The sequence below is a fragment of the Bubalus bubalis genome, chromosome 12 (genome assembly GCF_019923935.1).
Source record: "Bubalus bubalis isolate 160015118507 breed Murrah chromosome 12, NDDB_SH_1, whole genome shotgun sequence".
Lineage (NCBI taxonomy): Eukaryota > Metazoa > Chordata > Mammalia > Artiodactyla > Bovidae > Bubalus > Bubalus bubalis.
Window position 1 is genome coordinate 21165695 of NC_059168.1, and position 22782 is coordinate 21188476.

Here is a 22782-nt window from a genome sequence, read left to right on the forward strand (position 1 = left end):
AGTATGACATGGCTGTATATTGTCACCCTGCTTATTTAACTTATATGCAGCTATATCATGCAAAATGCTGTGTTGGATGAATCACAAGCTGAAATGAAGACTGCCAAGGAGAAACATCAACAACCTCAGATATGCAGATAACACCACTCTAATGGCAGAAAGTGAAAAGGAACTAAAGAGCCTCAGGATGAGGGTTAAAGAGGACAGTGAAAAAGATGGCTTGAAACTCAACATTCAAAAAACTAAGATCATGGCAACTGGTCCCACCACTTCCTGGCAATTAGAAGAGGAAAAAGTGGAAACAGTGACAGATTTTACTTTCTTGAGCTCTAAAACCACTGCTGACAGTGACTGCAGTCATTAAACTAAAAGACGCTTGCTCCCTGGAAGGAAACTATAACAAACCTAGGCAACATATTAAAAAGCAAAGACATCACTTTGCCGACAAAGGTCCATACAGTCAAAGCTATGGTTTTTCCAGGAGTCATATACATTTATGAGAGTTGGACCATAAAGAAGGCTGAGCAGCAAAGAACTAATGCTTTTGAACTATGGTGCTGGAGAAGACTCGAGAGTCCCCTGGACTGTAAGGAGATCAAACCAGTCAATCTTAAAGGAAATCAATCCTGAATATTCATTGGGAGGACTGATGCTGAAGTTGAAGCTCCAATACTTTGGCTACCTGATGGAGAGGGCCAACTCACTGGAAAAGATGCTGATGCTGGGAAAGATTGAAGGCAAAAGGAGAAGAGGGCAACAGAGGATGGGATGGTTAGATAATAGTAAAGGACAGGGAAGCCTCGCATGCTGCAGTTCATGGGGTCGCAAAGAATCAAACATGACTTTAGCAAGTGAACAATAACAAAACAAATTATTTTTTGTAGAAAGAAGAAAACTTGATTTTACACAGCACAATGGACAAATCTCAGGATATAAATCTGAATCTTACTTTATTACTGCTATGTCACACTGGCAATTTTCACAAATTGTTATAAGAGCGCACCAGTACAGACCCAAGCTATACAGACTGAGAGAGGTTTTGTTGTTATTTGCTTGTTTTTTTTTTTTTAGCTCCTGAAGCTCAAGGAAATCTCTGTCAAAACACTGTGGAAACACAAGTTAAGTCAAAGAGACTTCAGTGATTATACACACCAAGGAATACTTTGTTTGAAAAAAAACAACAGCTTTGGAAATTCATTCAACAAACATACTAATATAGCCTTCAACAATCAAAAACAAAACCAAATAAAAACAAACAACAAAACAGTAAGCCCTGGGAAAAGGAAAGAATCTACTTTCAACAGTTACATGATACTATTCAAATGCCCAGTTTAAGAAAAAAAAAATCACATAGCATACAAAACAAAAACAAACCAAGACAGAATGGCACATTGAAAGGAACAAAATTAACTGAAAGAAACTGGCTAAAGCAGCCCAGCCATCAGACTAACTAGATAAAAACTTTAAAACTGACTTGAATATGCTCAAAATGCTTTTTAAAAAAAGTAAACAGGGCCTAAGGGACCTGCAGGATAACAAGCAGACCAAAACATGCATTGTGGGAATCTCAGAAGGGGAAGAGAGAGAAAGAGACAGAAAGAACATGTAAAGATATAATGGCTGAAAATACCCCAAAATCGATGAAATACATTAATCTACAAATTCAAAAAGTTCGATAAAATCTACATAGGATAAATTCCAGGATACTTGCACCAAGGCACATTATATACCAACTGTCTAAAAACAAAAACAAAACCATTAAAGCAACAGGAGAAGCAACTCTTGTCATACTGCTCAGTTCAGTCGCTCAGTTGTATCCCACTCTTTGACACCCCATGGACTGCAGCACACAGGCTTCCTTGTCTATCACCACCAACTCCTGGAGCCTACTCAAACTCATGTCCATCAAGTCTGTGATGCCATCCAATGATCTCATCCTCTGTCGCCCCCTTCTCCTCCTGCCTTCAATCTTTACCAGCATCAGGGTCTTTTCCAATGAGTCAGTTCTTCATATCAGGTGGCCAAAGTATTGGAGTTGCAGCTCCAGCATCAGTCTTTCCAATGAACAGTCAGGGTTGATTTCCTTTAGGATGGACTGGTTGGATCTCCTTGCAGTCCAAGGGACTCTAAAGAGCCTTGCCCAACAGCACAGTTCAAAAGCATCAATTCTTCGGTGCTCAGCTTTCTTTAATAGTCCAACTCTCACATCCATACATGACTACTGGAAAAACCATAGCTTTGACTAGATGGACCTTTGTTGGTAAAGTAACGTCTCTGGTTTTTAATAAGCTGTCTAGGTTGGCCATAGCTTTTCTTCCAAGGAGCAAGCATCTTTTAATTTCATGGCTGCAGTCACCAACTGCAATGATTTTGGAGACCAGAAAAATAAAGTCTGTCACTGTTTCCATTGTTTCCCCATCTATTTCCCATGAAGTGACAGGACTGGATGCCATGATCTTAGTTTTCTGAATGTTGAGTTTTAAGCCAACTTTTTCACTTTCATCAAGAGACTCTTTAGTTCTTCTTCACTTTCTGCCACAAGGGTGGTGTCATCTGCATATCTGAGATTATTGATATTTCTCCCGGCAATCCTGATTCCAGCTTGTGCTTCATCCAGCCCACCATTTCACAAGATGTACTCTGCATAGAAATTAAATAAGCAGGATGAGAATATGCAGCCTTGATGTACTCCATGGAACCAGTCTGTTGTTCCATGTCCAGTTCTAACTGTTACTTCCTGACCTGCATACAGATTTCTCAGAGGCAGGTCAGGTGGTCTGGTGTTCCCATCTCTTTAAGAATTCGCCACAGTTTGTTGTGATCCACACAGTCAAAGGCTTTGGCATAGTCAATAAAGCAAAAGTAGATGTTTTTCTGGAACTCTCTTGCTTTTTCGATGATCTAGCGGATGTTGGCAATTTGATCTCTGGTTCCTTTGCCTTTTCTAAATCCAGCTTAAACATCTGGAAGTTTATGGTTCATGTACTGTTGAAGCCTGGCTTGGAGAACTTTGATCATTACTTTGCTATCGTGTGAGATGAGTGCAACTGTGCAGTAGTTTGAAGCCCACCAGGGCTTCCCTGGCGGCTCAGAGGGTAATGCATCTGCCTGCAATGTGGGAGACCTGGGTTCAATCCCTGGGTTGGGAAGATCCCCTGGAGAGGGAAATGGCAACCCACTCCAGTATTCTTGCCTGGAGAATCCCATGGACAGAGAAGCCTGGTAGTCTACAGTCCATGGGATTGCAAAGACACGGCTGAGTCGGACATGACTGAGCGACTTCACTCACTTGTGAACATTCTTTGGCATTGCCTTGCTTTGGGACTGGAATGAAAACTCATCTTTTCCAGTCCTGTGGCTGCTGCTGAGTTTTCCAAATTTGCTGGCATGTTGAATGCAGGACTTTCACAGCATCATCTTTTAAGATTGGAAATAGTTCAACTGGAATTCCCCTCCTGTACAAAGAGTCCTTAATAAGGTCAGCAACTTATTTCTTACTAGAAACCATGGATGCCCAAATACAGTAGGATGCACATTTAACTGCTGAAAGAAAAAAATTGTCAACCAAGAATTTCGCATCCGACAAAACCGTTCTTCAAAATTAGGTACAATTTAAGATGTTGTCAGATAAACAAAAGTTGAGGGAGTTCAATATCATAAGACCTGCTCTACAAGAAATGCTAAAGATAGTCCTTCGAGTTGAAATGAAAGGACACTAAACAGCAACTCATAGTCATATGATGAAATAAAGGTCTCTGCTGCTGCTGCTAAGTCACTTCAGTCGTGTCCGATTCTGTGCGACCCCTAGTATAGGTGAATACACCAGCAAATATAAAAACGGGTACTACTATATATATATTTGGCTTCTAACTCCATTTTGTATTTCCTATAGAATTTCAAAGACAAATGCATAAAAAATAATTACAAACCCATGATACTGGATACACAATGTATAAAGATATAATTTGTGAAAACAACAATATAAGGGGGTAAGACTGAGCTGCATAGGAGCAGAGCTTGTATATGCTATTGAAGGTAAGTCCATATCAGTGCAAACTAAATTGCTATAAATTTAGGAAGTTAAATGTAATTCACAAGGATTACCACAAAGAAAATTTCTAAAAAAATACACACAAAAGGAAATCAAAATGGTTCACTATAATAAAATGGGGGTGGGGGAGAAGAAACCAGTAAAATGAGCAACAAAAAAGGTATAAAATTTCACAACAACACAGAAGCGAAATGATGGCAGAGGTCCTTCCTTATCAGTCACTTTTGTTGTTGTTCAGTTGCTAAGTCGTGTCTGACTCAGAGACCCCATTATAGCCTGCCAGGCTCTTCTCACTACTTTAAATTTAATTGGGTTAAACTTTCCAATCAAAGCCAGAGATTGGCAGGACTGATTTAAAAACATGATTAAAGTATACGCTGACTATAGTGACTCAATTTATACACAAAACTATAGTTTCAAAATGAAAAGATGGAAAAAGATATTCCATGAATACAGAAAGTAAGAGTGTTAGTGTGGCTACCAGAAAAAATAGGCATTAGGTCAAAAACTGTTACAAGAGACAAAGATGGACACTGTATGTTGAAAAAAGGGTCAATTCATCAAGATAAAACAATTACAAAGCATATGTTAACATATACACACTACTATATACAAAATAGATAACTAACAAGAACCTACTGTATAGCACTCAGAACTATACTCAGTAATTTGTAATAACCTATTAGGGAAAAGAATCTGAAAAAGAACGTGTATGTGTGTGAGCTTTTTCACTCTCTTCCTTCACTCTCATCAAGAGGCTCTTAATTCCACTTCACTTTCTGCCATTAGAGTGGTATCATCAGCATATCTGAGGTTGCTGATATTTCTCCTGGCAATCTTGATTCCAGCTTGTGATTCATCCAGTCCATCATTTTGCATGATGTACTCTGCACAGAAGTTAAACAAACAGGGTGACAATACACAGGCATGTCATATTCCTTTCCCAATTTTGAACTAGTCAGTTGTTCCATGTAAGGTTCTAAGTGTTGCTTCTTGACCAGCATACAGGTTTCTCAGGAGACAGGCAAGGTGGTCCGGTATTATTCTCTCTTGAAGAATCTTCCAGTTTGTTGTGATCCATACAGTCAAAGGCTTTAGCACAGTCAACGAAGCAGAGGTTTCTCTGGAAATCTTTAGCTTTCTCTATGAGCCAATGAATGTTGGCAATTTGAACTCTGGTTCCTCTGCCTTTTCTAAACCCAGCTTGGACATCTGGAAGCTCTCGGCTAATGTACTGCTGAAGCCTAGCTTGAAGGAGTTTGAGCATACCTTTGCTAGCATGTGAAATGAGTGCAACTGTACAATAGTTTGAACATTCTTTGGCATTGCCCTTCTTTGGGATTGGAATGAAAACGGATCCCATGGACTGTAGTCTGCCAGGCTCCTCTGTCCATGGAATTCTCCATGCAAGAATACCAGAGTGGGTTGCTATCCCCCTCTCCATGGGATCTTCCTGACCCAGGGATCAAACCTGGGTCTCCTGCATTGTAGGCAGATTCTTAACTGTCTGAGCCACCAGGGAAGCCATATGTACACACACAGAGTAAAACTATTTTTATTTGCAGATGACAATTCTATATATAGAAAAATTCCAAAGAATCCACAAGATACCAGAGCTAGTAAATTAATTCACCAAAGTTGCAGAAGAAAACCAACACACAAAAAGCAGTTGGGTTTCAAGATAAACTGAACTTCATTAAAGTTTAAAGCTTTTGTGCAAAGGACATTAACAAGAAACTGAAAAGTAGATTTTTGGTTGTATTTGAATGAAAGAAAATATTTACAAGTCATATAGCCAATAAGGAGCTAACATCAAGAATATTACAATGATGCCCTAAAATTTAACAACAAAAACTCAAACCACAAAGGTTTTAAAAATGGCAATGGATCTGAACAGACATTTGCCAAAGAAAATATACAAGTGGCCAACAAGCACATGAAAAGATGGCCAATATTATTAGTCATTAGGGAAATACAAGGCATAATACAAAGAGGTATCATTTCACATAAACTAGGATAGTAATTAAAAAAAAAAAACAGAAAATAACAATGCAAGAGAGGATATGGAAAAACTGGAACCTTTGTGCACTGCTAGTAGGAATGTAAAAACAGTGTGATGGCTGTGGAAAGCAGTATGATAATTCCTCAAAAAGTTAAACACAGTTAAACATATAAACCAACTGTTAAACATATAAATGTTAAATAAGTTAAACATATAAACCAAATGACCCGGACCCTTCTAGGTATACACCCAAAAGAACTGCAAACACGAACTCAAACAAACACTTGTATACCAATGTTCACTGCAGCATCCCTTACAGTAGCCAAAAGACATAAACAACTCAACTGTGCATCAACAGATGAATGAATAAGCTAAATGTGGTATATACACAAAATGGAGTATATTCAGCCTTAAAAAGGAATTAAATTCTGATACATGCTACACCATGGATGAATCTTAAAGACATTTTGTTAACTAAAATAAATCGGACACAAAAGGACAAATATTATATGACTCAACTTACATTAAATACCTCAAACAGCTAAATTCATAAAGACAGAAAGTAGATTAGAGGTTATGGGGGCTGAGGGAGGAGGAAGTTAGGAGTTATTGCTTAATACGTACAGAGTTTCTGTTTGAGGTGATGAAAAGTTTTGGAAATAGTAGTGACAGTTGCACAATCTTGTGAACGTAGCTACTGGCACTGAATTATACACTTCAGTTCAGTTCAGTTCAGTCGCTCAGTCGTGTCCGACTCTTTGCAACCCCATGAATCGCAGCACACCAGGCCTCCCTGTCTATCACCATCTCCCGGAGTTCACTCAGACTCACGTCCATCGAGTCAGTGATGCCATCCAGCCATCTCATCCTCTGTCGTCCCCTTCTCCTCCTGCCCCCAATCCCTCCCAGCATCAGAGTCTTTTCCAGTGAGTCAACTCTTCGCATGAGGTGGCCAAAGTACGGGAGTTTCAGCTTTAGCATCATTCCTTTCAAAAGAACACCCAGGGCTGATCTCCTCTAGAATGGACTGGTTGGATCTCCTTGCACTCTAGACTACTTAGAAATGGTTAAAATGGCTAATTTTGTGTTTTACATATATATATATATATATATGGATATATGTAAAATATATTCTACCACAATAAGAAAAAAGTTATTAATTATATGTAAAGAAATCAGAATCCTATCAGTCCTTAAAACAGCTGTGAATGCAATTAGCAGTAAGTGCATTCCATTACAAACTACTGAGCCATACATAGAAATCAACTCACTTGCAAATGGTTTAGAGTGTAATAAAACAGAAGATGGGACTTGTCTATATAAAAAGGAAAAAATTTTGTTTCAGGAATTATAAAAGAATAACTAGAATTTAAGTCAGCTTATTACAAGAAGTCTCTTTTAATTTAAAACTTTTATTTTTTAATTCCAAGACTTGTTTTATTTTTAAAATTTAAAATTTATATTTTTATTTTTAACCCTGAATCAAACTTTCTATAAAGTACAATTGGAGTGCTTTAACACATATGGGAAGATTACAGATTTTTTTTTATCACCAGATATAAGTTTCATAAAAGCAACAATTGAGGTTTTAGTTTTCATTTGTCCAGAATGTGTCACATAATACTCAACAAATCTGGTGAATAAAACCAAACTAGTCAAAATCAGCTTCCCTCATAGTTCAGTCAGTAAAGAATCTGCCTGCAATGCAGGAGACCTGGGTTAGATTCCTGGGTCGGGAAGATCCCCTGGAGAAGGAAATGGCAATCCACTCCAGTATTCTTGCCTGGAAAATCCCATGGACAGAGGAACCTGGCGGGCTACAGTTCATGGGATGGCAAGAGTTGGATATGACTTAGTGTCTAAACTACCACCACCAGTCAAAATCAGTAGGAAAGCAGCATTAAGGAAACTCTTTTCAAAATCATCTTCCCATTATAAATTTAAAATATCTACTGTAAAAATAATATCTGAGTAATTCAGGGTCCATAAAACTAAAACTTTAAATTACTTATTTTCTCTGGTATATGCCTCCATCCCCAACTCCAACAGGTGATTTCCAGAACCTGACTTTATGTGTAACTTCTTTTACTGATTTGTGCTTGTCTACCTGAAGCAGCCCAGCCTAGAAAGGAAAGTCCACAAGCACTCATCTTCATAACTGGATGGTTGGCCTATTCAAGGTACTCCTGAAGTGCTTGAAGTACTCCTGATTCACTAGGTCATATTGTAGGTATTGTTTGCATGTTTTCTTTCATCTTTATTGCTTTGTTTGTCATTTGGTACATTAAGGTTGAATACGAAATCAACTTGAATAGGAAATGCAAACTTTATTTGATAACTACTAAAGCAAACCATGGGTTTCCCCGGTGGCTCAGCAGTAAGAATTCGCCTGCCAATGCAGAAGATGTGGGTTTGATCCCTGGGTCAGGAAGATCCCTTGGAGGAGGAAATGGCAACACAGACCAGTATTCTCACCTGGGAAATTCCATGGATAGAGAAGCATGGCGGGCTACTGTCCACAGAGTGGCAAAAGAATCAGATACAACTTAGCAACTAAACAACAACAAAGCAAACTGTGTACTATTAATGACAATCAAGTTCCGACTTTTGGAACTCATCCTAAGGTATCTTTAAAAAAAAGGAAAAGCATAAGGAGCTTAGGGGGAACAAATTACCACTTTAAGAGGGGGGAATACTGTAATTCGATTGTCCTGAATCAGGCAATTTATAGCCACAGAGATGACCATGGCTGGCTATGAGATTCAGCCTCTCAGATCTCTGACTCTAGGGAAAAATAACTGACTCTGGGCCCCAGCTGCTGCACTCTGAAATCCATCACTTTGCACGGAGGCCGTGCTTCTCACTGGCTGCTCCCAGTAAAGAGCACCACAGGTATACACTAAGATGGCCCTGATCTTGGAAGATGAGGAATTTCTGTGATAGACAACTTCTGAGGACCCGGTTAAATTTCCTTAGAACTACAACTTTCACCCAAAGTTCCTTCCTTCCTTACCTTTCTCCTTCACTTGGAGTCAGACTTGCATCAATCTGATGATTCTCCTTGCCTCCTTCCTCATTTTCTCTCACAAGCACTTCTAATAAACTTCTTGCATGCTTAATCCCATCCTGGCATCTGCTTCTTCCTTGAAGCATTACATTTTTTTTTTTAATTTAGCCATTTAAAAAATTATTTCTAAAGCATCATGTTTGCTTCCCTATTTGCTAAAACAGGATACACCAAACATGACAATTCCAATGCCTTTGTCTGCTAAAAATCTCAACTAAGACATACCTAACTCATTAGTAAGTATATTCTTAAAGGGACAAGATCAGAGCTACATACAATTCAACATGTGTACTGAGCACCTGCTATACACGAGAAACATGCTAAGCATTAGAGGGAATACAAAGGTGAGTTGGTTCCTATCTTGCTCTCAAACAACTCCCAATATAGAGGAGGAGAAAAGCCACATATACAAACTTTAAAGGGCAGATTTTCATTAAGTACTAAAATTGACACATAAAGTACTAAAGAAATTAATAAATGGTGGTGGTTTAGTCACTAAGTCGTGTCCGACTCTTGTGACCCCATGGACTATAGCCTTCCAGGCTTCTCTGTCCACGGGATTCTCCAGGCAAGAATACTGGAGTGGGTTGCCATTTCCTTCTCCAGTCTACTAAAGACATTAATAGATTCATTCTACTTAGGGGATGGAATTGTAGTAGAAAGCCTTTGTAGAGGAGACAGCATTTGAAACATGCACTGCAAGAATCTTCAGGTTGTACCTGCCTATAATTAATAAGGACAGTCCAATAAAGATGCCTTCCATGCTTACATACTTGGCTACCCTCAATGTATCTCAATGTGAGATACATTGAGATACACCCTCAATGTGAATCATCATCACAATTCTCTCACTCCGTGCTACTCCCAGAATACTGATGGTTTCTTAGTTCCCCTCCAAAGTATTCCCAGTATTCCCCCTTTCATCACTATTGCCACTAAGACTCCTAAGCCAGAATCCTGGGAATCAACTTTGAATCCTCTCTCACTACCCCATCATTCAACCACCAATCTACTTCTAAAGCTAAAATCTGTCCATTCTTCTTTACCCCACAGCTACTGCTCTAGTCAAGAACACCACGATCCCTTCCATGAATTGCGGCAAAAGTCCCCTAACCTGCCTTCTTGCCTATACAGTTCTACAGTCATTTAATCCATGCTCCACAGAGCAGAGATCCTTTACAATTCATATCTAATTATTAATACCTGGTTTAAAAGTCTTCAATAGGTCCTCACTGCTCACAAGATAAAATCCAATACTTTCATTCACAAGAGCTGACTCCACACTTCAGACTGAATAGACTCCAGCTACTCAGAATTCCTAAGATGCTGAGCTCCTCTTGGATTCCAGTGGCTCTTTGCAACACCAACCCTTGGAAGACACATCCTCCTTATCCTCACCTGGTCAACTCTCACTTCCACTAAAATGTTACTTCCTTCACTCCCAAACATAAGGATACTAGAATAGTCTCCTAGCTTCCTATTGCCATCCCAAGATCATTTCTTCTCAGCCTTTTCCTTTATGATCTATGCCATCTTTCCATTAACTATTACCTTTAAGATGGGGATCAGATCAGAGATCAGATCAGTCGCTCAATCATGTCCAACTCTTTGCGACCCCATGAATCGCAGCACGCCAGGCCTCCCTGTCCATTACCAACTCCCGGAGTTCACTCAGACTCACGTCCATCGAGTCAGTGATGCCATCCAGCCATATCATCCTCTGTCGTCCCCTTCTCCTCCTGCCCCCAATCCTTCCCAGCATCAGAGTCTTTTCCAATGAGTCAAGTCTTCACATGAGGTGGCCAAAGTACTGGAGTTTCAGCTTTAGCATCATTCCTTCCAAAAAAATCCCAGGGCTGATCTCCTTCAGAATGGACTGGTTGGATCTCCTTGCAGTCCAAGGGACACTCAAGAGTCTTCTCCAACACCACAGTTCAAAAGCATCAATTCTATGTGCTCAGCCTTCTTCACAGTCCAACTCTCACATCCATACATGACCACAGGAAAAACCATAGCCTTGACTAGACGAACCTTTGTTGGCAAAGTAATGTCTCTGCTTTTGAATAGGCTATCTAGGTTGGTCATAACTTTCCTTCCAAGGAGTAAGCGTCTTTTAATTTCATGGCTGCAATCACCATCTGCAGTGATTTTGGAGCCCCCCAAAATAAAGTCTGACACTGTTTCCACTGTTTCTCCATCTATTTCCCATGAAGTGATGGGACCGGATGCCATGATCTTCGTTTTCTGAATGTTGAGCTTTAAGCCAACTTTTTCACTCTCCACTTTCACTTTCATCAAGAGGTTTTTGAGTTCCTCTTCACTTTCTGCCATAAGGGTGGTGTCATCTGCATATCTGAGGTTATTGAGATTTCTCCCAGCAATCTTGATTCCAGCTTGTGTTTCTTTCAGTCCAGCGTTTCTCATGATGTACTCTGCATATAAGTTAAACAACAGGGTGACAATATACAGCCTTGACATAGTCCTTTTCCTATTTGGAACCAGTCTGTTGTTCCATGTTCAGTTCTAACTGTTGCTTCCTGACCTGCATACAGGTTTCTCAAGAGGCAGGTCAGGTGGTGTGGTATTCCCATCTCTTTCAGAATTTTCCAGTTTATTGTGATCCACACAGTCAAAGGCTTTGGCATAGTCAATAAAGCAGAAATAGATGCTTTTCCGGAACTCTCTTGCTTTTTCCATGATCCAGCAGATGTTGGCAATTTGATCTCTGGTTCCTCTGCCTTTTCTAAAACCAGCTTGAGCATCAGGAAGTTCATAGTTCGCATATTGCTGAAGCCTGGCTTGGAGAATTTTGAGCATTACTTTACTAGCGTGTGAGATGAGTGCAATTGTGCGGTAGTTTGAGCATTCTTTGGCATTGCCTTTCTTTGGGATTGGAATGAAAACTGACCTTTTCCAGTCCTGTGGCCACTGCTGAGTTTTCCAGATTTGCTGGCATATTGAGTGCAGCACTTTCACAGCATCATTTTTCAGGATTTGGAATAGCTCAACTGGAATTCTATTACCTCCACTAGCTTTGTTCGTAGAAGGCCACTTGACTTCACATTCCAGGATGTCTGGCTCTAGGTCAGTGATGGGGAAGGAAATGGCACCCCACTCCAGTATTGTTGCCTGGAGAAGCCCATGGACAGAGGGGCCTGGCAGGCTACAGTCCATGGGGTCGCAAGAGTCAGACACAACTTAGCGACTAAACCACCACCACCATTACCTTTAAAATCATTACTGTGTCATGCAGCAGGATAGTTTTGTCAAATGCAAGTGTATGCAGAACCCCAATATGTAAGTTTTGAGAGCTAAGTTTCTCAGTCTAACACAAAGGGTTTCAAAGCCTTCTTCATTTCGCCTCCTTCTCCCCTAAGACAGTTATTGCCTAAAATCTAAGGTGCAGGACAATCAGAACACCGCTGTTCTGTATCACGCTGCCTACCTACTCGCAGGAAGCAACACAGTGCAGTGGGAAGGGTTGTGTTTGAAGCTAAACAGACTTAAGTTCAAATCTTGGTTCTATTACAAGATTTTGAGCAATTTGCCTCTCTGAGGATCCATTTCCTCAGCTATAAAACTCAGCTGTAAAAATTACTACCTTGAAAAGTCAATGGGTGGAACAGAGATAAATATGCAAAGTACCAAGCATAGTGCCTAGAACACTAGCACAAAGCAGAAACTCAAAACAAAACAAAACAAAACCAAACCATCTGCTCCGGCTTATCCAGGAATGTAGGTTAACATTCTAAGTCGATCAATGTGATTTACCATAATATTTACAGAATAAAGGAGGAAAAGCTTATGATTATTTTAAAAGACATAGAAAAACAATTTGACAAAATTCAATATCCACTTATAACTTCAGAAAACCCCCAAACTCTCAGAAAACTAGATGTGGAATGGGAAAACCTCAATCTGATAAAGAACATCAAAGGAAACTAACAGCTAACATCCCCCTTAATGGAGAAATAAGACATACTTTTCCCTTAAGATGGTGACCACTTTCACTACTTTGATTCAACACTGTAATGGAAGTCCTAGTCAATAAAATAAGAAAAAGAAATAAAATATCAGACTGTCTCTATTTGCAGATGACATAATTATGTAGAAAATTCTATGGAGGGGCTTTCCTGGCGGTTCAGGGTTAAGACTCCATGTTTCCAATGCAGTGGTGTGGCTTGGATCCCTGGTCAGGGAACTAAGATCCCACATGCTCCAGGGAGTGGCCAAAAATAGATCAAAATTCTATGAAATCTGCAAAACAACTTTGAGCAAGGTTAAAGGATAAAGGATCAATATACAAAAATCAGCTACATGTTTGTTTAATTCAGATATATGATCTTTATTAAACAACTTTTTGAGTTTCATAATGCCTTTCTTTTTCATGCATTTTTAGCATACCAAAGGACTCACTGATGCTTATTTAAGGACTTCCAATTGATAACAATATAAAATTTCTGAAATTCCCTCTCTCTTTTCCCTTAGAAGTCTCTCCCTTTCATCTCCCATTTGGACTAAATTCTCTCTAGGCCTGAGCACATCTGTCACCCTGCAATTCCTCTCTATTGCTCTCCAAATTTTCACCTATTGCTTATATACCCATTAACAAATAACTGGAAAATAAAAAATTTTAAAACAATTTACAATAATATCAAAAAACAAAATATTTCAGATTAAACTTAACCAAAGATATGTAAAACTTCTACACTCAAAGCGTTTCTGAGAGAAATTTAAGTCTAAATAATGGAGACATATACTACATTCATGAATCCAAAGACTTGCTATAGTTAAGATGCCAATTCTATCCTGTTATCTACAGATTAAATGAAATTACAATTAAAATCTCACCAAGATTTTTTGGTAGAAATTGACAGGATGGCTCAAAATTTATACTGAAATACAAAATCTAGAAACAATAAAATAATTATTTTAAAAGAAGGAGGGCTTGCACTACCTAACTTTAAGACTTACTATAAATCTACAGTAATCAATAGTGTGGTATTGGGGGAAAGATAAACAAGACATCAATGAACTAGAAGAGTCTAAAATATATACATATTTACTTTAGATATTACATATTTAAATATACATTTACATAAATATATAATATATATTCATTTAATTTTCACAGAAACAACACAATCCAACAGGGAGAGGAAAGTCTCTTCAACAAATAGTTCTGAAATAACTAGATTTGAGCATAAAAAAAATAAAGCTCAATTCCTACCTCATATCATATATAATTAATTTGAAATGGATCATAGGTCATGTAAAAGCTAAAACCATAAAGCTTTTAGAAAACAGCCTTGGGACCATGTGTGCATGACTTGGTGGCAGGCAAGGGGTTCTGTGACAGAGCACAGTGACCTTAAAAGAAAAAAACCTGATAAATTTGACTCCATCAGTATTAAAAACTTCTGTTTATCAAAAAACACCATTAGGAAAATGAATAGACAAGCCACAGACCAGAAGAAAATATTCATGAAACATATATCTGATAAAGGACAGTTAACCACGATATACAAAGAACTCTTACAACTCAATACTATAAAGAAAAACAACCCAATTTTTTAAACGGGCAAAAGATTCACACAGATACTACACAAAAGAAGACACACGAATAACCTATAAGAACATGAGAGCTCAATATCATTAGTCACCAGGATAATGCAAATTAAAGCCACGATGAGATAACACTACACACCCATAGAAATTACTAAAATTAAAGACTAATGACATCAAATATTGGCAAGAATGTAGAGCAACTGCAACCCTCATACACTGTTGGTGGGAACATGAAATGGTACCAACCATTTTGAGAAAAGGTCTAGAAGTTTCTTATAAACCTAACAGACATTTACTCTCTGAGCCATTTCTCCTGGTATTTACCCAAGAGCAATGAAAACACTTCTACAACACGAGCTATAAGTAAGAACATTCATGGCAGCTTTATTCTCAACAGCCCCAAACTGGAAATCTCCCAGGTATCCATGCATTTAACAAACTTTGACATATTCATATGATAGAAAAAAAAAAAAAAAAGACTGAATTCATTAAACACAACCTCAAAAGCCTCACCAAAAATATATACTGTACAATTCTATTTATATGGTATCTACAACAGATAAGATTCATCTATGGTGATAAAAGATCTGAAGAGCAGCTGCTTCTGGAGGCTGGGGGTACAAACTGACTGAGAAGGCACAGGAGGAAAATTTCGGGAGGGCCGGTAATGTTCCATAGCCTGGTAGAGGCTTGGGTTGTATTCATTTGCCAAAACTCATTAAACCGTACAATTAACATTTGTGTATTTCTCTGTACATAAATTTTACCTGAAAAACAAAAAGAACTGTAAACAAAGAGTGAACTCTAAGTTAATGATATGCAAGGTGAAGTGTTTAAGGGTAAAGTGTACTGATGTCCACAACTTACTTTAAAATCCTTCCAAATGTTAAGATGGATTGGTGGATGGATACGCATGTGATAAAGCAAACAGTAAAATACTTGTAAATTACAGAATCCAGGTGGGTATATGAGTATTTACTATGCAACTCTGAACTTTTTTGTGTATCTGAAATTTTTCGTAATAAAATGTTGGATACAAAACTTGATTACAAGACAAATAAATATATTCTAAAATGAAGGGCAAAGTTTTAAAAAAAATGCATCACAGGGAGTAGCTGCCTCTTATTACTTGGTTGGAGCATTGTCACTGCTGTGATGTCTGGACCTCTCTGCCACTGCCTTCTTCCTCTCTACTACAACACACATCATAATCCTTGTGGAAACCATCCTCATCCATGCCTGCTATCCACCATTCAACACACCAGTCCAGAGCCCCTGTTTCATCCTCCTCATTTCTAGAATCTTAAAACTCCAAAATGTAATTATCAATATCTCTAATCATAATTCTTTATCTGCTCCCCTTACCCTCCTCTTACAACTCATTGAGATTTCTAATCCATGGAGCTCTCATTTACACCTCCATTATCTCTCTTACAGCTTAACTTTCAATCTTCTGAAATACCCCTATTCTCTTCATCTCTACTGCAGCCACAAGCAAACAACAATCCTTCTCTACCCCTTTACCTGAACTGATGGGTGCTTCAGGAAGAAAATCTCACAACCAGCAGGCCAATGAATGCTCTTCAAACCTACAATGCTCTCCATACTCCGCACTGCTCAGCAATCCTTTCTTATTCACTGGTTGGCTCCTTCTCCCAACTCCACAGCAGCAATTCCAAAACTTAAGCTCCTTACTCATTTCTTTTCTCACTCTACGTAAAGCATCTTGTCTTTCATCATGAAAATTGAGGCTACCTAGCATGAACTCCGGAGAAGGCAATGGCACCCCACTCCAGTACTCTTGCCTGGAAAATCCCATGGACAGAGGAGCCTGGTGGGCTGCAGTCCATGGGGTCGCTAAGAGTTGGACACGACTGAGCAACTTCACTTTCACTTTTCACTTTCATGCCTTGGAGAAGGAAATGGCAACCCACTCCAGTGTTCTTGCCTGGAGAATCCCAGGGATGGGGGAGCCTGGTGGGCTGCCGTCTATGGGGTCGCACAGAGTCGGACACGACTGAAGCGACTTAGCAGCAGCAGCATGAACTCCCTGCTCCTCAACCTACAAACCCATTTTATCTCACCCCCTCCCACCTCAGAAGAAAGGATGTTATCACTCCTGCCAGAGGTAGCATATCATCATTAATACTGTTTTTAAATGCAGACTCTGTAACCAAATTATCCTTTCCAAACCTCAGTTTTCTCTCTTATAAAATAGACACAATGATAGTATCCTGTGAGAATTAGAGAACACAGGAGGCACTACAAATAGTACCTGGCAAATAATTTGAGGCAAATACTAGTATCTTCACTATCATTCTCCATCAGTTACTTCCCCAAAGCATCCTAACATAAACAAGTTTCCACCACATTTAAATAAAAAACAAGTGTCTTCCGCAACCTGAATCCCCTTCATTCACAAGCTTGAAGGAGAAAAAAAAAATCTGGAAAAAAAAAATTATCTATTCTTGCTACTCATTTTTCATGTTTTTCTATCTTCTTTTTTTTGTTTGTTTTTCTATTTTCTATTCTCACACCTAAACTGCCAGATTTAAGTACCTGAAAAATGGAATTATATTTAACAGCTTAAATCTAACTACTATTTTTCAGGTACTTTATTTGACTTTTCTATAGCCTGACAGAGTTAATGACACTTTCCTTGAAACTCATCCATTCTCAGCTTCTAGGACACTAGGGTCTTATTCTTTCTACCTGACTTTTTCCTTCTTAATCTCCTTCACTCACTCCTTTCCCTTTGCTCTTTCCCTACACTCTATTGTTCATTTTATTCCTCCAGTTCTGATGCCAGCCTAATTTCATTCTTACTTCTAATCATTTTCAGTGAGTGGCCTCATTCACTTTTAAAAACACCTTCTTTGAGGTACAATTAACACGTAATAAATTGCAAATATCTGAGCTGTATAACACGTTAGAATTTTAATACGCTCCTGAGGTAGCTCACTGGTAAAGAATCTGCCTTCCAATGCAGAAGTCGCAGGAGACACAGGTTTGATCCTGGGTCAGGAAATCCACTGAAGGAAGGAATAGCAACCCACTTCAGTATTCTTTGCTTGGAAAACTTCATAGACAGAGAAGCCGGGCAGGCTACAGTCCACTGGGTCAAAAAGAGTTGGACGTGACTGAGCACACACAAGAATGCATGCATATGCTCCTGAAACTATTAGTACAATCAAAAAGCAAATGAACATAAATGCCTCTCCCCAAAACAACTACTGACTTGTTTTCTGTCACTGTAGATGCATTTTTCTATAATTTTACAGTACATACTATGGTGTCTGGGGCAGTAGGGGGTGTTACCAGCTTAATTATTTTGAGCAACGTTGTCTCATATATCAATAGTTCATTCCTTTTTACTGCTAAGAAGTATTCAGTGTATGGCTATATCACAATTTGTTTATACATTCACCTGCTGATGGACATCTGGACTGTTTCCAATTTTTTGCTGAACAGAACTGCCATGAGCATTCATGTGTAACTCTTGAATGGATAGCTTCATCTATCTCATGGCCCCACCCACACACCTAAAAGTCCCAAATCTGTTCACCAGATACCAACAACCAATTGCCAGTCCTACAAGTCCACCTGGATAACCAGAAGGGACTTTAACAAGTTCAAAACTCATCTTATAATGCTACTCCTTTACAGCATTATAAAGGAGTACTCCAACAGGTACTCCTCCTACATTCTCTATCCTGACTAAAGGCACTCAAACCAGAAACTTAAAGAGTCCTCCTAGGCTTACCACTTACCCCAATCACTATGAGTTACTAGATCCTGTCAATTCTGCCTTTTAAACATCTCTCAACTATATAAAATCCATCTCTACACTTTCATCCTAATTCAAATGCTCCCTTAATTCAAATATATATCATCTCCTGGCTGGACTATTAAACTAGCTTTCTAACTTTTCTCCTTACCTTCAGTCTCATTCTTCTGCAATCCATTTTCTATTCTATGGCCAAAGTGGATTTTCTAAAATCGAAATCTGATGTTATTCCCCTATTTAAGGTTCCTCAATGACATCTATACCCTCAAAATAAAAATCATTCTCCTTAGCTTAACATTAAAAAATTCGCTATAAACTACTTTTCCCTCCAAACTCATCCTCTGCCACTTCTCATCATGTTAGAACTTAGTCATTTCTGGATAATGTCAATTCCCTTTTAATCCTTACTGTTGAGGGCAATACTTGGTCTGCAGTAGGCATGACAGACTTACGCAATAGATAAGATCGGACTTTAACAGATGGGATCCATTGAGACCTTCTGGAAATTTTCAGGAAAAAAGGTAGTCCTGTCTGGCTGAAGCATAAAGTATATGAAAGACTAGGCTAGGCAATCCATTCAGAAAAGCAGGATGAAGCCAGATCATTGATCGACATCAAGTCTATTTCAAAGAATACACACTTCATTCTATGCCCTCAAAAGACATCGATGGTTCTGAACAAATGTGTGACATATTCAGAAGTGTCCTATAACTTCTGAAATCTGAAAAACAGTAAAGGAGAGGTGGGGGCAGTGAACTCAGTTAAGAGGCTATAGCAGTAGCCTGGGAAAGGGGACCCAAGTGTAGCTGGAGTAGGAGGGAATTGATTAAATGAACTTGTCAAGGAAAATGAACCTACAGGCTCTTCCTGGGTGTGGACAGTCAGAAATGACATCAAAGTCTTGAGCCAGTCAAATGAAATAATACAGCCATGAAGAGAAAAAAAATTTGTAAATAGTAAGTGGAAGGGAGGGAGCTGATGGTTTTCCTTGGCTATTCCCTACCCATTCATTCAAATTTAAGTGCCAACTAGGTGACAGACACTGTATACATGGAGGATGAAATGAGGGTAAAATATCATCCCCGTTCCCAAGGACCATCCAATCTAATTGGGGTGGTGAACTTAAATAGGAAAAAAAATAGGAATTGTTAAGTGCCTGGCTAGGGTGCTAAAAGAAAAGACTAAAAGAAAGACTATCCAATTCAGGCCTGAGGATCTGAGAAAAGATCAGAGGTCCAGTGAGCCCAGAGGATGAGCAGTGTTAGGCCAGGCCAAACGCAGTCCAGGTGAAGAAAAGAGCATATCCAAAGAGCCCCAGGCTAGATAACACAAGTTGACGCATCCGCAAACTACAATAAGCCTAAAGGAAGATACGGAGGTAGGCACATGAAATATCTAACTTGTCTTTGGTGGCTTAAAATCATCTTTAGTGGATATCTTAAGTGGAAATCGGAAGAAATCTCACACATCAACTAGATTGCGTACATTTTCACCCCCTCCCATCACTTCTACTGCCATGCAAGGGTATCTCTGCTTAAAGTCAAAGCAGGGTTATGTAAATAAGCAAAGAGGACTAGTGGGGACTGTGGTCAATCGGAGACAGATGGGCAGCCATTTACTTAGCTCCAGCAGCTTACTGCCCTGCTTGAATGCTGGCCCACTGTGGCGAGATCTTCCCATTCTCCAAGAAAAGTTCAAGATTCAGATTTTATGTAGTAACAGCCATTTAAAAATACTAGCAATTACATTAAAAACAAAAAAAACACTATGCCAGCCAAACAAAATGTTTCTGTGGACAGATTTCCGCAAGGGCCACCAGTGTGGCAGAGGCAGGCCTGGTCTGCTAACTCCTATGATGTTCATCTCACTGCTTCATAGGACCCTCAACTGACAGGGTTTCATGGTGATTCCCCTGGCATAGGAGCTGCTTGCCACCAAGCAAAACAGTCCCAAACTGATAGTGTTTTATGAGTTCTTTTACATATTTTCAATAATTTTTCTGTCTCCTCCCCACCCCACACCCACCTTGGTCAGGATACCTGCTTCTGGAATCACTGAGACCTCCTACTCCCCATCTACTACAAGCTTAGACCGCAGGTAAAGCGAAAGTAAACAGGGTGAGAGCCTGACAGGATTTCTGAAGAATAAAGTACGTAAGGCATATGACACACTTTTATTTTTCTTAGAAAACAGTATCAGAGATGTCTGTGACTAATCAGACATCTGAACAAAAAAGTCAGTAAGTTACATGTGAAATATACCGGCAAATTCTGCTAACAAACCAAACAGCTTCCACTGTAAGATAGCAAGAGAGGGAGAACAGGACAAAAGGGAAAGTAAAAGTTGCTGGCCTCTGAGAAATACCAAACACCTTTTTAAAAGCATAAATGTTTAGGAGAAAGGGTACCCTATAATCTCAAATCTGAGTGAACAGCAAAATTATTTTTTAACCAGATACCATGAAACATTTTTTGGGCAATGACGATTTAGATACCTATTAAAAGAGTAAAGCTACTCCTGTATTTATAAGGTAAAACAAAAATACTCTGATAGCCTTTATTAATATATTCATTCAGACATCAGTTGCTGATGTTTTAATGTATTTATTAGGTCACAACATTGCTTTAGAAGCTTTGAAAATGTAACATTTCGTAATTATACTAAAACGTGTAAAAGTACAGATCACGGGGTATATAATTTTAGATAACAATGTGGCAAGCTCGAAGAAACAGAACTGCTAAAATTTCTAATCAACAAACCGAATGACAAGACCAAGGTTTTGAGAGAGACACGGGGGAGTGGGGGTGAGGGGAGGTGGGGAGGGGGAAAGAAAGGGAGGGAGGGAGGAAGGAAGGAAGAAAGAAGGAAAGAAAACAGTGGCAAGTGCACCCGCCCCTGTAAATCGGAGGAATGGGGGAATTCAGGGGAATGAAGAGTGATTACGGAGGGCGAGCAAAGCAGGCCATCCATGTTCCTGCTGGCAGGCGAGCTCCGCAATTACTTAGGGCAAGCTTTACGGCCAGAGCATTCTTGAACCCACTAGGACGAGCATACTGGACACCTAAAACCGGAGGCTGACAGCAGCTCCGAGAGAGCACAGAGAAGGCAGAGAAGCGGCCTGCTTTGACCTCCAATGAAAACTGAGGCTTCTCCAACTCTCGTCTCTGAATCAGGGGCAGGGCAAGCTCTCAGCGGTTCGATTCTTCGGACAAACTCTCCCTGGCTCCCTGCGGCCTTCCCACACGCCACACGGGGTGACTGTCAACACCGAGAGCCAACGAGTGCGGGGGAACCTCTCCGGGTGTGCCGTCCCTTCTGGGAGGCGGTGAGACCGGGAAGAAAGACGGCCCCGCGCGCCCCGCCTCCCCAGCCCTTCCCCGACCCGGGCCCGGTGCTCTCGCCCAGGCTGCAGCCGGGGAGCGGGGTCTCGTGCTCCTCACCTTTTTCAGCGCAGGCACCAGCAGCCCCCGCCACTTGGGCGCGTTCTCCTCGCTGAAAAACTCGTACGGCAGCTGCTGCGCCTGCATGGTGCCCCCGGGGCGCCTCCGGGCGGGGAGAGGGGCGGCGGCGGCCGGGCCGGGGAGCCGCGAGAGGGTGAGCTCGTAGCGCGGAACAGGGCCGCGGTCCCACCGGACGGCCCGGCCCCCTTGGGGCACCAAGCAGCCGGGCTAGCCCCGGAGAGGGGGCTGGGGGGCGAGGCCCGCGCCCGGCCACCCACCCAACACAGGCACCAGCCGCGGAAAGCGAACGCAGCCCGGAGGCGGCGGTGGCGGCATCCCGCACCACCGCCCCGGGGCCGGGCCCCCTACCCCTCCCCGGCCCGCCGGCGCCGCCCCGGGTTGCCCTCCGCCGCGGTCGCCGCCCGCCCGCCCGCCGGGACTGCGCTCCCGAGCCCGGCCTGGCCCGGCGGCGGAGCCGGCGGCTGGGGGAGGGCTGTGGAGGGACGCTCCGGCCGCGGCGCCCCCTCCCCGCGGCACGGACCCCGAAACGCTGGCGACCTGGGGCGGGGCGGAGCTGGGCGCGGGGTCTAGCGGGGGAGGGGAAAGGCCCGAGGTCGTCGTTGGGGAATCTGGCTGCCCTGAGATGCCGCCGCGGCCGCCGCCGACGCCGGTGTAGCGCTCGAGCTTCCTACTAGCGAACTGAACCTGCTCGCTACTGAGCATGCGCCACCGGGCAGGGCCAGTTCGCTCCGGGTTTTCCGGCTCCCCAGCGAAGGAGGAGGGAAAGCGCCAACGAGGGAAGCGCCGGACTGTGGCTGCGCCCCCGAGGGCTGCAGGGGGAGGAGCGACAGGGCCCGGAGCAGTAGA

General features: G+C 41.1%; 1 protein-coding gene across 3 annotated transcripts in view; it reads right to left on the reverse strand.

Annotated features, from left to right (window-relative positions):
- Nucleotides 1-22136, reverse strand: part of SOS1 (SOS Ras/Rac guanine nucleotide exchange factor 1) — a 131417-nt gene extending 109281 nt beyond the window's left edge. For all 3 annotated transcript variants that reach the window (XM_006071204.3, XM_006071203.3, XM_006071202.3), the window contains exon 1: nt 21916-22136. In XM_006071204.3, coding sequence (XP_006071266.1) covers nt 21916-22002 — 87 coding nt within the window. In that variant the 5' untranslated portion in view covers nt 22003-22136. The remainder of the gene's footprint in view (nt 1-21915) is intronic.
- Nucleotides 22137-22782: the final 646 nt, after the last annotated feature.